The 13,297-nt window shown below is 42.3% G+C and overlaps 3 protein-coding genes across 3 annotated transcripts; 1 reads left to right on the top strand and 2 right to left on the bottom strand.

The window, feature by feature from the left end:
- Window positions 1-8,306: 8,306 nt before the first annotated feature.
- Window positions 8,307-8,687, bottom strand: LOC309543947 (histone H2B 1.1; the record flags this gene model as incomplete). The annotated part of the gene is made up of 1 exon (XM_082276353.1): window positions 8,307-8,687. One exon carries the CDS (start codon window positions 8,685-8,687, stop codon window positions 8,307-8,309), a length of 381 nt encoding a protein of 126 aa, XP_082132479.1.
- Window positions 8,688-9,008: 321 nt separating this feature from the next.
- On the top strand, window positions 9,009-9,401 carry LOC309543949 (histone H2A type 1-like; the record flags this gene model as incomplete). The annotated part of the gene is made up of 1 exon (XM_082276355.1): window positions 9,009-9,401. The coding sequence occupies one exon, from the start codon at window positions 9,009-9,011 to the stop codon at window positions 9,399-9,401; it is 393 nt and encodes a 130-aa protein (XP_082132481.1).
- A 1,515-nt stretch (window positions 9,402-10,916) lies between these two features.
- Window positions 10,917-11,228, bottom strand: LOC309543956 (histone H4; the record flags this gene model as incomplete). Its single annotated transcript, XM_082276362.1, has 1 exon — window positions 10,917-11,228. One exon carries the CDS (start codon window positions 11,226-11,228, stop codon window positions 10,917-10,919), a length of 312 nt encoding a protein of 103 aa, XP_082132488.1.
- Window positions 11,229-13,297: the final 2,069 nt, after the last annotated feature.

Genomic DNA, 13,297 nt, shown 5'->3' with positions numbered 1-13,297 from the left:
CATTGCCCGAATTGTTTTTTCAAGGAGGCATAGAAGTGGGATAGTTAAGCTGAGAACGGCGTCATTGCCACTGGCCATGTTGGTGGAGTACTCAAAACAGCGCAACAAGGCACAATATATGCAAATGTCAAATATGCAAACTATGCCGCAATTTAATGTTTTTTACACCAAAAGGGTGTGTATTGAATAGCGGAATAGGATAAAAAACTGTGTATCTCACACGTACAAACACAGACTAGGCCCGATTAAATTTTTTCCTACCCTAAAGGGAGGATGAGGAAGAGGAGTATAGAACAGGCAGCACCCTCAAAGCTTCAGAAGTATGAGATGAACCCCAAAAACTTGGAAAAGTGGATCTCACACGTACCGACACAGACTATTCCGCAATTTAATTGAGCCCCAAAGGTTTTTATTGAATAGCGGAATAGGAAATATGATCAAAAAAAAGTGTATGTTTTTCACACGTACAGAAGCACACTAGGCCCCAATTACTATTGTTTGTACACCTAAAAGGATGGATGAGGAAGAGGAGGAGGAGGAGTATAGAACAGGCAGCACCCTCAAAGCTTCAGAAGTATGAGATGAACCCCAAAAACTTGGAAAGGTGGATCTCACACGTACCGACACAGAATATTCCGCAATTTAATTGAGCCCCAAAGGTTTTTATTGAATAGCGGAATAGGAAATATGATCAAAAAAAAGTGTATGTTTTTCACACGTACAGAAGCACACTAGGCCCCAATTACTATTGTTTGTACACCTAAAAGGATGGATGAGGAGGAGGAGGAGGAGTATAGAACAGGCAGCACCCTCAAAGCTTCAGAAGTATGAGATTGTGTTCACTGTACCCCACAAAGATTGTGTTCACTGTACCCCACAAAGATTGTGTTCACTGTACCCCACAAAGGTTTTGTTCACTGCACCCCACAAAGATTGTGTTCACTGCACTCCAAAAGGATTGTCTTCACTGCACCCCAAAAAGGTTGTGTTCACTGTACCCCACAAAGGTTTTGTTCACTGCACCCCACAAATATTGTGTTCACTGTACCCCACAAAGGTTTTGTTCACTGCACCCCACAAAAATTGTGTTCACTGTACCCCCCAAAGATTTTGTTCACTGTACCCCACAAAGGTTTTGTTCACTGCACCCCACAAAGATTGTATTCACTGTACCCCACAAAGGTTTTGTTCACTGCACCCCACAAAGATTGTGTTCACTGTACCCCACAAAGATTGTGTTCACTGTACCCCACAAAGGTTTTGTTCACTGCACCCCACAAAGATTGTGTTCACTGTACCCCACAAAGGTTGTGTTCACTGCACCCCACAAAGGTTTTGTTCACTGCACCCCACAAAGATTGTGTTCACTGCACCCCACAAAGATTGTGTTCACTGTACCCCACAAAGGTTTTGTTCACTGCACCCCACAAAGATTGTGTTCACTGTACCCCACAAAGATTGTGTTCACTGCACTCCAAAAGGATTGTTTTCACTGCACCCCACAAAGATTGTGTTCACTGTACCCCACAAAGGTTTTGTTCACTGCACCCCACAAAGATTGTGTTCACTGTACCCCACAAAGGTTTTGTTCACTGCACCCCACAAAGATTTTGTTCACTGTACCCCCCAAAGATTTTGTTCACTGCACCCCACAAGGATTGTCTTCACTGCACCCCACAAAGATTGTGTTCACTGCACCCCACAAAGGTTTTGTTCACTGCACCCCACAAAGATTGTGTTCACTGTACCCCCCCCCAAAGATTTTGTTCACTGCACCCCACAAGGATTATCTTCTCTGCACCCCACAAAGATTGTGTTCACTGTACCCCCCAAAGATTTTGTTCACTGCACCCCACAAGGATTGTCTTCACTGCACCCCACAAGGATTGTCTTCACTGCACCCCACAAAGATTGTGTTCACTGTACCCCCACAAAGGTTTTGTTCACTGCACCCCACAAAGATTTTGTTCACTGCACTCCAAAAGGATTGTGTTCACTGCACCCCAAAAAGATTGTGTTCACTGCAGCCCACACACAGAAAAATGGATGTGGATCACTGACACCTGCCTATCTCCTATCCCACACCACACAGCAATATCGATTGTAGTTTGTAGAACACAGTTTCCCTAAAATTCAGCAGACTCTGTCCCTAACAGGATTGAGAAGAGATCGTAGATCAGGAGAACTAAGTGCAGACCCCACCCCACACAGCAATATCGATTGTAGTTTGTAGAACACTCTGACCCTAAAATTCAGCAGCAGCCTCTCCCTAACAGGATTGAGAAGAGATCGTAGATCAGGATTGAGTGCAGACCCCACCCCCCACACAGCAATATCGATTGTAGTTTGCAGAAGACACTGACCCTATAATTCAGCAGACTCTATCCCTAAAATGCCTACAACTCGCCCTGCCTAAACACTCCGACCTGTCCCTCAATTCTATCCGGACACAAATGGTTTTTTCCTGCCTATCTTTCCCTAATCAGCAGCCAGCACGTTGATGTGTGCTCTGTCCCTGATCTAAGCAGCATAATGACGCCGCTGCGGCTGCCTCGAACTTATAAAGACTTGGTCACATGCTTCAGACGGCCAATCACAGCTACTGAGACATTTGCAGGCATGGCTGGGATGGCTTAAGGCACACCAGTTAAACAATTGTTGATTGGCTGTTGAAAGCCCGCCATGAAAAGAGCGCCAAAGCATGCAAAACCCGGAAATAAAACGACCGAACACGGATTTTTACCCGAATATACAGTAAAGTGTCCGTGTTCGTGTTCGGGTAACAAAAATCCAATTATTCGGTACGAACACGAATAATACAGTCCGTGTTCGCTCAACACTATCAGCTACCCAATCTACTATCGGGTGTACATGTTCTGGCTTCACCATCCATAGAGCGGCATTTGGGCCTATCAAATAACGCTGCAGATTCTGTCGCCTACTCTCACTAGAGGAAGGTGTTTGACTTGGAGCGGTAGTTGGCACTGAACGGCCACGTCCTCTACCAGAAACAGGAGTTCCACCAACACCACCACGACCATACCCACGTCCCTTATTTGATGTTCTCCTCATTATTTGCATTCACCCACCAAGCTGAAAGATTTGTCTCTCTCCGGTGTCAATTTACCTGGCAGTAGTCAACAATTATGTTCACTAAGGCAGTGCCCGTGTCATAAAAATGCTCTGTGGACCCAGCCTAATGTTTTTAGAGCCCAAAATACAATGATTCTCAATTTCTATGCAGAAATGTAAAAAATAATAATAATAATAATTGTACGCTGTATGCACAAGTGGTTTGTGGAACAAGAACAAGTATTTCTGTAATAAAATACAGAAAATGTGTATTTCACTGCTGTAAAATTGAAATTAATTATTTATATGCCGGGTGCACAACTGTTTTTTCGGCCTAAAACGCAACTTTTTTTAATAACACCCCAAAATGCAGCTTTTAACTGCTGTACATTAACAGTATATATTTATGCTATGTATGGACACCAGATTTGGGGACCCAGAACACAGATTTGGTCACCAAAATCCACAAATGCATTGGTAAACTGCTATATATTGGAAATAATTATTTAACCGCCGGATGCACCACTGTTTTTTTCGGCCTAAAACACGTCTTTTTTCAATTTAAAAAAAAAAAAACTTGCAAGATGTGTGTAAGAAATTCTTCAGCTTTGTGCATGAGTGATCCTGAAAAATCCAGGCCTTACAGATTAGACATCACAAAGATAGTTGTTGGCCCATTTAAGAAAAATCTGAGAGAAATGGTCAAGCTGAGGAGATGCTTAAAACCAGAGGAGCTTACAGACCAGATGAACCTAATAGATCTGAAAACAGGGCATGAACAGTTTGAGAAGGGCTATCAAGAGCTGTTAACTGAGTACAGAAGGACAGTGGAAAGGTATGTCTAAGTATAGACCTCATCAGTGCTGTCTCAACTACTTTACAGCCTGATGTTTCCAGTCAGTGTATTCTATACAAAGCCCACTGAGTACTATTAGAGTACTGTCACTTTATTGTGGACTTTAAATTCTGACATGTGAAATTTGGATCAGTGCCATCTTAAGAGCATTAAAGGGCCTCAGGCAATGCAGCGCACTGGGGCACTGCCTACACAATCACCCACGAGAATAAAAATGCAAATTATCGATAAGGCAATATTTAGTGGTACAGTAGTGCCAGGCTAATGACAGCTTCCAAGTTCAGCGGCTGGGTCTGGTGAACACAAACAGTTCCAGTGGAGGTAGACAGGCATTCCTGCAGTTGTGGGCTCCCTCTCCACGGCCCAAGTGGCCTAACAGCAGTGCAGGGACGACAGGCGCTTGCCACCTGTTAAGGTTGGCGGTGGGATGCACATGGGAATTGGGACTAGTGCTGGGCAAGTGGGGCCCCTTGGCAACTGCCCAGCATGCCCATTCAGTGAGATGGCCCTGATTCAGATGTAACCTATTAATGTTAGCAGCAATATATTGTTTGCTGCTTAAATAGTGTCTATAAACTAACACATTATTGGTTCAAACACCACTTGTTGAAGATTCCATTACTTGGTGGGTGCACCTGCTTTAAAGGTGCAAAATTGATGCATTTGTGTTTTTTTTTTTTTTTTTTTTGTGATTTTGTAAAATTTTGAGGATATTAACCTTTTTTTTTTTTTTTTTTTTTTTTTTTCTTTGGGGGGGGGGGGGGTGTTCAGCGGTTTTATTTTTCTAGTTGACTAAATTCAAACATTCATTTTTATTCTGAAGCACTTAAAAATCTAAATACAAAAATAACAAATAAATAATTATACATTTAAAAAGGGCACTTTTTAATTTTCCAGCCTTGGTCCAAGAGCATTTAATAAGGTTTGTTGTTCAGCTCCGAGGTTATGTGATGTTCGGGAGTTATGGAGCGAAGGAGGGGGGTCCAGGATTGGAGATTATATGTAACTTCACCAATAAATGCACTAAACATTTCCGTGGAACAATTTTCTACTTCTAACTTCTATAAAGGACTGTTATCCAAGGTGATATTATTGTAATCAGATTTGTATGTAGCTGATACTTTGTACATATTTGTGTCATTTACCTATCAGGCAGCTCATGGATTTAGCTATGTAAATTGATCTGTTGCTGATTCTTTAAATAGATACAAATAGACAAAGATTTGACTGGGCTGACCGAGTAGATACAATGTTTCGTTTTTCTTGCTTCTATCCCCATTGTATTGCGAGTTAAGAGCTCCACGAGCTTCCCAAATTCAAAGTAACAATTTTATGGCGGGAGATTGTGGAGAATCTTTTATTGTAGCAATGCTTGAGTGAGGCATGAGAGTTTAGTAAGCTCTGCCACCTTGCGGTCATTCTAGGTACAACACTTCGGTGTGTGCAGTACCAGGAGATGAATAGGAAATGGCCAGAAAGTGGAGATGATCTCCGCAAAAAATATAGAATATATATAAATAAATTATTATGACTATTATATATTTATTGAAGCCTCACAAACGTGTCACCCACATCTCTGTACAAAGAGCCGGACATACGCAGTATTTATTTCTATTTTTAAATAAGGATATATTTTATTAATGTGATAAATTGTATTATTACTGTCAGGTAAATGGCACTCTAAAGGCAAACACTTTGTCTTCTTATTATTAACACTCAGACTTGTAATACAGGTGAATAGTAATGAGGGGAAATGTGATCACAGGACATCATTCTCTCATCTCTCCAATCTTTCTCACCGCTAAACTCCTCCAACCAAAACCACGCACACCTACATAGAGCTCCAATGTCAGAACACATTGTACTCCATATTTCCAGAAATTATTTCCCCTCTTGGCTATTAATAGACCACGCCTATGATGGCTCCGTGTTGCTATATTTAAATCTCCCGCCATAATTCTACTGGCCGTTAGGAAGATTCAGCCGCATTATACCGCTAAAGCCGACATTGTAGAAGTTCTATTCATAGATCTGTTCATCTTCCTCCAAAATGACGTCACTTGGGTCGGTTTTCAGCTTCCAAATATTTACTCCAAAGCGGTAAAATCCTCGAATATTACTGCCACAAGCCCGCCAAGTAAACCCAATCATTTTTATTTTATATTACCAAACCCGACGGATCTTCTCAGAGTCACCCACTTCTTTTTAAGATGGAGTCAGACATACATGTTTGGGAGATCTGATTGTATAATTAGACACCGAAAATTGTGATCCGGGTGGGGGGACAATGTGCTATAATGACACCTGTCCGTCCTAACAGCAATTACGTTTTTTTTTATATGATTTTAAAGTTTAATATAACACATTGAATTGATGTGAGTTTAGATAAGCAGGTGATCTCCTTGGTGTCCATTGCCCTCCATCCTTTAGATTAGACACATTGTTGGGATATGGGACCCATAATCCAATGATAAGGCGCAGAGAAACGTTTGATGGATCAGTAGATGACTCCGGGGTGACATAGTCGGAGCTCAGCACTAACTGCAATACATTTTGCCGTTTTTAAACATATTTGTGATGATCTGATGGAGACAACATTGAATGATTTTCTTTCCACCTATTCTGGAGCTGTTGTAGGGTCAGTAAAATTCGCATTACCCTAATTTTATTTTTCACATTATATGGGGGAGGGGTGGGACTACAACAATAAATAGAAGAAGACTTTACTTGCACAAGTAACAGAAATGAAGGAAACAGTGAAGTGTACAGAAATCCTCTCTTCATCCATTCCCTGTTCATATTTGGCGCTATTCTTCCTTGAAGATTACACAGAAAACATTCGTCTGTCACACATCATAACAATTTCATATTTATACAATATTACGGTAAAAAAAAAAAGGCCTGCATTCTTGCTTATAAGAAAAAGCTGACCTGATGGAAGACTGATGGAAGGGGCGGGGTCACAGCCATTCAATACTCTGCAGAAAATGTCATTTACTTAGACACATTGTTAACATTTTTCTGATTTCTAGTTACAAAGAATGGACTGAAATTAAACAACTGTGTTTATTGATTCGTTGTATATATTTATCTGGCAGTGTCATGATTACTACAGATTTCTACCAGTCCTTTCACTTTTCGTTTATTTTAGGATGTAAGGGGGAAATCCGAAACGGCTACATGTCATGTCTGAAAGATGAAACGTTAATTATCGACCAGTTCCCCGATCATATACAGATCTGATAATGAAACATGTAATACTTTATTTCCAATCACATAGAAAGGTAGAGATCTATGAGAGAAGTCGCCTCACTATCATCTTCTGTATGTAGCAGTGGTGGGGATTTTGCATTCTGGAGAACATATGGAAATGCTTTACATTATTCTATAATCTTCCAATTCTATTTCAGTTTATTCTGTACTAATCAATGAATCTGCCTGAAAATAAAGTGTTAAAGATACTTCTCGGATAAATATCTCATCTGATGATCTCAGTGGGATTTGGTGTTATAACGGGCTGATTATTTGTCTGTAACGTTTTCACAATTCAGGCGGGAAATTTGAAAATCGCTATTTTAGATCTAAGCCAATCAGAACTGTGAGCGGTTTCATTATCAGCCTTCATTGGTCAGCGATGTATTCATGAGGATCCAAAGAATTCTATTCGAAAATTCTCAGTTTTCAGCCTGGAAAAGATTTGTTCCGTAGACTTTTCATTGATAGATCTCTATAACAAACATCCAATAACAGAGCAATTCTGTATTCTGATGTGCAAAATCAAAACAGAACAATAATATTTCTACATATTTATTTCCTGGAAGTGAAGGGACCGTCCCGGAAAGAGTGATATTTTCTATGAATAATATTCAGTGTCGGATTAGCCGATCTGAGATGACTGAGCAGATACAATGTTTCACTTTTCTTGCTTCTATCCCCCATTGTGTTGCGGAATAAAAGCTCCACGATCTCCCCAAATTATATTTAGATGAAGGAACAATGTAAGGCGGGAGATTGCGGAGAATCTTTCATTGTAACAATGTAGCAGAAGTGATTAGAGCAGTTGGGTGTGTGCAGTACAAGGCGAGGAATAGGAAATGTATAGAGCCAGAGAGGGGAGACGATCTCTGCAATAAAGAAGGATGAGATTAGAAGGAAGGTTTTATTCATTCCCCTTCCAGTCTGACCGACCTACTTCTCATCTCAAGATTATTAATGATGTTATTTTGAGTTCATTTTCTGTTATCCGAACAGCTAAAACTTGTAAAGGTAATACATTGTACGATACATGAAGATTGTATGACAGCTCGGTTGTGTAGTATGTGGGTGGCTCTTAGAAGAGCCTTTGTGTGTTGTTGGGGTGATGGGTGGGGGAGGGGTATTACTTGGCGCTGGTGTACTTGGTGACGGCCTTGGTGCCCTCGGAGACGGCGTGCTTGGCCAGCTCTCCGGGCAGGAGGAGGCGGACGGCGGTCTGTATCTCCCGGGAGGTGATGGTGGAGCGCTTGTTGTAATGAGCCAGGCGGGAAGCTTCGCCGGCGATGCGCTCGAAGATGTCATTGACGAAGGAGTTCATGATGCTCATGGCCTTGGAGGAGATGCCGGTGTCGGGGTGGACCTGCTTGAGCACCTTGTAGACGTAGATGGCATAACTCTCCTTCCTGCTCTTCCTCCGCTTCTTGCCGTCCTTCTTCTGGCTCTTGGTCACGGCTTTCTTGGAGCCCTTCTTGGGCGCCGGGGCGGACTTGGCTGGTTCAGGCATGATAAGGGTTAATATGTTCTCTCCGCTGTGTGCAGGGAATGTGTGCTGGATCCGCCCTCATGTGCTGCTCTTATAGGCGTCCTATGCAAATCACTGCTCCTCCCTCCTCGCTATTCTATTGGAGGATTCAGTCATGTGATGGGGAGGGGGTGGAATGATTTCCTTCCTCGTTTACCGATTGGTGTAGAAGCAATTCACAAAGCTATTGGATGGCTTCAAATGTAACCAATCACAGAATGTGACGTAAGAGAAGTGACTGTATAAATAGAAGGAAGGGGACAGGAATTAAGTATCTTCGTCTGACGTCTCTCTCATCTCACAATGTCTGGCCGCGGTAAACAAGGAGGAAAGGTTCGGGCTAAGGCCAAGACCCGATCATCCCGGGCTGGTCTGCAGTTCCCAGTCGGTCGTGTTCACCGCCTGCTCAGGAAGGGTAACTATGCCGAGCGGGTCGGGGCCGGAGCTCCCGTCTATCTGGCCGCCGTCCTCGAGTATCTCACCGCTGAGATCCTCGAGCTGGCCGGTAACGCTGCCCGCGACAACAAGAAGACCCGCATCATCCCCCGGCACCTCCAGCTGGCTGTCCGCAACGACGAGGAGCTCAACAAGCTGCTCGGGGGCGTCACCATCGCCCAGGGAGGAGTCCTGCCCAACATCCAGGCCGTGCTGCTGCCCAAGAAGACCGAGAGCCACAAGGCCGCCAAGACCAAGTAATCCCCAACAATCTCCCTCCTCACCAAACACAAACAAAGGCTCTTCTCAGAGCCACCCACATCTACATACAAAGAGCCTCATACCTCATTCTGTGTCTTACAACAAATCACATCTATCACTCAGCAGGAAAGAAGTTTTTCATTCCTACAAATACCTCTGACAGCAAACAACTTGCTTATTAACCCTTCTAATACCGGGGACTTGTAGTGAGAACATTTCCTACATCTAAAGAACTCATTATTGGAGAATCTCCTTTCTAAAGTTTTCTCCTCTCCCTCCAGGAACTCCTCGTCATTCCCCATCCTTTATTCCTGCTGAATGCATTCTACAAATCAGCAATTACCAAACAATCATCTTCCCAAGAAACTCCGATATCATTCAAGTCAGGATTCTCCTGTAAAGGAAGAAAAAAGGTTCAGAACTGTGATTGGCTCAATTTTCCCGCCGGAATAGTATGGAAAGTTACAACCCTCCCTGATTGGCTGATCTGGCACTGAATGATATAAAATCTCCCTTCTGTGGAACATTCATCAACGGTCCCTCTGATTCCAGGCAGTTTAAAAATCATTGAAATGTTACATTGTTTTAGGATTTGATTTTACTACAGAATCCTCAGATCACATTTACTGTGAAATATTCAAAGACATCACTGGCGGATGTAAGGAACGCCCACAGCTCTGATTGGCTCAGATTTTAAATTTGTCCGCCTGAATTGTGAAGAACGTTACAGAGAAATAATCAGCCCCATTATACCGCCAAATCCGACATTTATCCGAGAAATATCAACGCTTCATAGTTCTATTTTCACCGCTTAGTGAGGAATCTGAAGATTAAATAATGTAAAACATTTACATATGTTCTCTTTTAAGTCCTCAGAATGCAGAATCCCCACAACATGATAGTGAGATGACTTCTCTCATAGATCTCTACCTTTCTATATGATGGGAAATAAAGGATTCCATGTTTCATTATCAGATCTGTGTAGAACTATATCTCCTCTCTTCCTGATATATAATTTGTACATATATCAGATGCACAGATTTCTTCTTCCTGTATCACAATCGGAATGTTCACAAACATTCCATCTTTGAAACATTCTATTTCTAGAATCATCTCAGTATGAGTGAGCTCCATTCTTTTCATAATGAAATATTAACTTTTAGGTTCAGTTCCAGCATAAACTATTATCCTCACTCAGATTATCACCCCGAGTGCTGACTGTACAATCTCCTATAGATCTACTGACCGCCCAATAAGATTCCACATATAATATTGTCCGGTTCTTACATCTCTGATTGTTCAATCTGCTTTATGTTTAGCAGAGTGTATGGGCAGCTGGACATCGCACCATTCCATTTCTTACTGAAACAATTAGCGGAAGTTCTTATTGTTACGATAAATATCTAGAAATGACATGTCTGAGTTGTGAATCATCAGCCCTTTGTATGAGAAGGTGGGTGGCCCTGAGAAGGGCCTTTGTTGGGGTGAAGTGGGTAAGCGGTGGATGTTGGGGGTTTAGCCTCCGAATCCGTAGAGAGTGCGGCCCTGGCGTTTTAGGGCATAGACGACATCCATGGCGGTGACGGTCTTCCTCTTGGCGTGCTCGGTGTAGGTGACGGCATCGCGGATGACATTCTCCAGGAAAACTTTGAGCACTCCGCGGGTCTCCTCATAGATGAGACCGGAGATGCGCTTGACACCCCCTCTGCGGGCCAAACGTCGGATGGCGGGTTTGGTGATGCCCTGGATGTTGTCCCGGAGCACCTTCCTGTGGCGCTTAGCGCCTCCTTTCCCCAGACCCTTTCCTCCTTTACCGCGACCAGACATCTCCAAGTTCTTTGTGTCTCAGACGAATATGAAGGAAAAGCACCCAGCCTCGCTTTATATGCAGCTTAAGCGGACCTGATGGAGAATAACGGGGAGGGGTTAGAGGTGGGAGTGTCCAGACGTCACAATAAGTCCGCCCCTCTGTGCTCACAATCATCCAATCCACAGCAGTTCCTTGATTTAAATTTCCCGCTCGATTATGCTCTTTATTCATCAGAAAGAGCAACTTTTCACTTCTTTTGGGTAACCATTGGATTTCATTTCGTCATCATTACTGGTGAGGTCATGTCTCTGACGTCACCCAGGATCCTCCAAATAAATGTCCTCACTACATACACAGACATCGGGATATTCACATTTGGTGAATTAAATATGAAAGTATCCTAATATAAATAGCAATATATAAAAAAATAGATTTATAAAGTAAAAAAAAATCGTAAAAATACCGTAAAATGCAGCATTTCAAACCCCCACCCAAAAAGAGACGTAATACCTCCCAGCTTTTAGTAGAGTGCAGATCTCCTCAATAAATGACCCCAACCAAAAAAAAGAATACCAGAGATATGAGCGCACTCAAATGTCCATACAACTTGTTTGATGAACAAAAATTCTTCTAGCCATCCCAAAATATAGACAATTGTCTTCTGAAGAATTATCAGTTTTCCAATATTATCTAGAAAGCCATTTCTTTCCCAATAATTATCACAATCGTTTAACCGACTTTTTATTACATCTGACAAGAGAAGGCTTCCTAGACCATTAACACTTCCTGGATATAAAGTTCTCCTTTCAATCGATCCTGTTTATAAGAGATGTTCCGACACCGCACCTTCCACTGGTGACCTTACTATCCAGATTACTATATAAAGTCCCCACAATGAACGCTCGGCTCTGGGATCCTTCAGGTCATACACTGCACGGATGGATTGGGACATCTAGAACCCTTTGCTGATCTCTCACAAGTCATGTTCCCCCAGAGTCCTGGAACAGATGAGAGGTCACACATTGTATTATGTGTCCAGAATCCCGGATCTCTCATCATCTTCTATTAGAATGGGATAGGACCCGGCACAGCTGCTACACATAACCAGAGTACAAACCAATTCCATCCCTCAGTCTACATACACCAACCAATCTCACCCCATCATTGCACTATATCGTTTCATGTGTTATTCTGCAGCAATACACACTGGATCAAACATGACCCCTTCTCAGCAATCAGATCTTTTAGGCCTACTTGTTTAATTAGAGGTGTATAGACACATGGATCAGTCCCTACAGATCGACAGATCGATCTTAGATCCACATAAGATATTAGACAGACAGACAGACAGACAGACAGACAGACAGATAGACAGATAGATAGACAGATAGATAGATAGATAGATAGATAGATAGATAGATAGATAGATAGATAGATAGATAGATAGATAGATAGATATTTTCGGTATATTTACGTGTGAAAGGTGCAGTAGTGGCACACCTATTATAATGATTACACAGGGATTTGATTGAAAGGGGAATGCGAATCCAGTGATAGGATCTAATGCTGATCCACGTTGAACATCTAGAAATACTGATCGCAGTGATCCCTCATCTGCCCAACTTCTAAAGGTTTTATCTGACACAAAAGAAAAAAAAAAAAAAACATGTAAAATAATCCGATGAATTCTGCAGTCTAGATGCCATTTCCTCAGATCCCCAGCTATGAATTTTTATTTTGTTATCAAACTGCACACACGAATCCGTTTTATTCTGTTCCTTGTAAGAGGGATTCGGAAAGGAAGCCATGAAATCGCATTTGTATCTTATCCCAGATCCCTGCATGGAAGTCATTCCTCTTATCACCAGCAGGTGTCAGGGTTTCTCCTCCATAGAGAATACATTGGAGCAGTTTAGTTCAATTTCATTCAAATGGTTCTGATAGAAAACTTCCTGAGCGCTGATCCATCTGGAAACAATGACACCGACTGATCCCAGATCTACCCGGAGCAGGGAGGGCAATGCTGGGGGGGACGATTCATTGTCTGCTCAGCGATCTGTCCCTCCATGTTAGTACAGAATTGTGC

Source organism: Pelophylax lessonae (assembly GCF_965119305.1).
Source record: "Pelophylax lessonae genome assembly, contig: HAP1_SCAFFOLD_529, whole genome shotgun sequence".
NCBI classification, from domain to species: Eukaryota; Metazoa; Chordata; class Amphibia; order Anura; family Ranidae; genus Pelophylax; species Pelophylax lessonae.
This window is presented reverse-complemented; position numbering and strand designations above follow the sequence as displayed.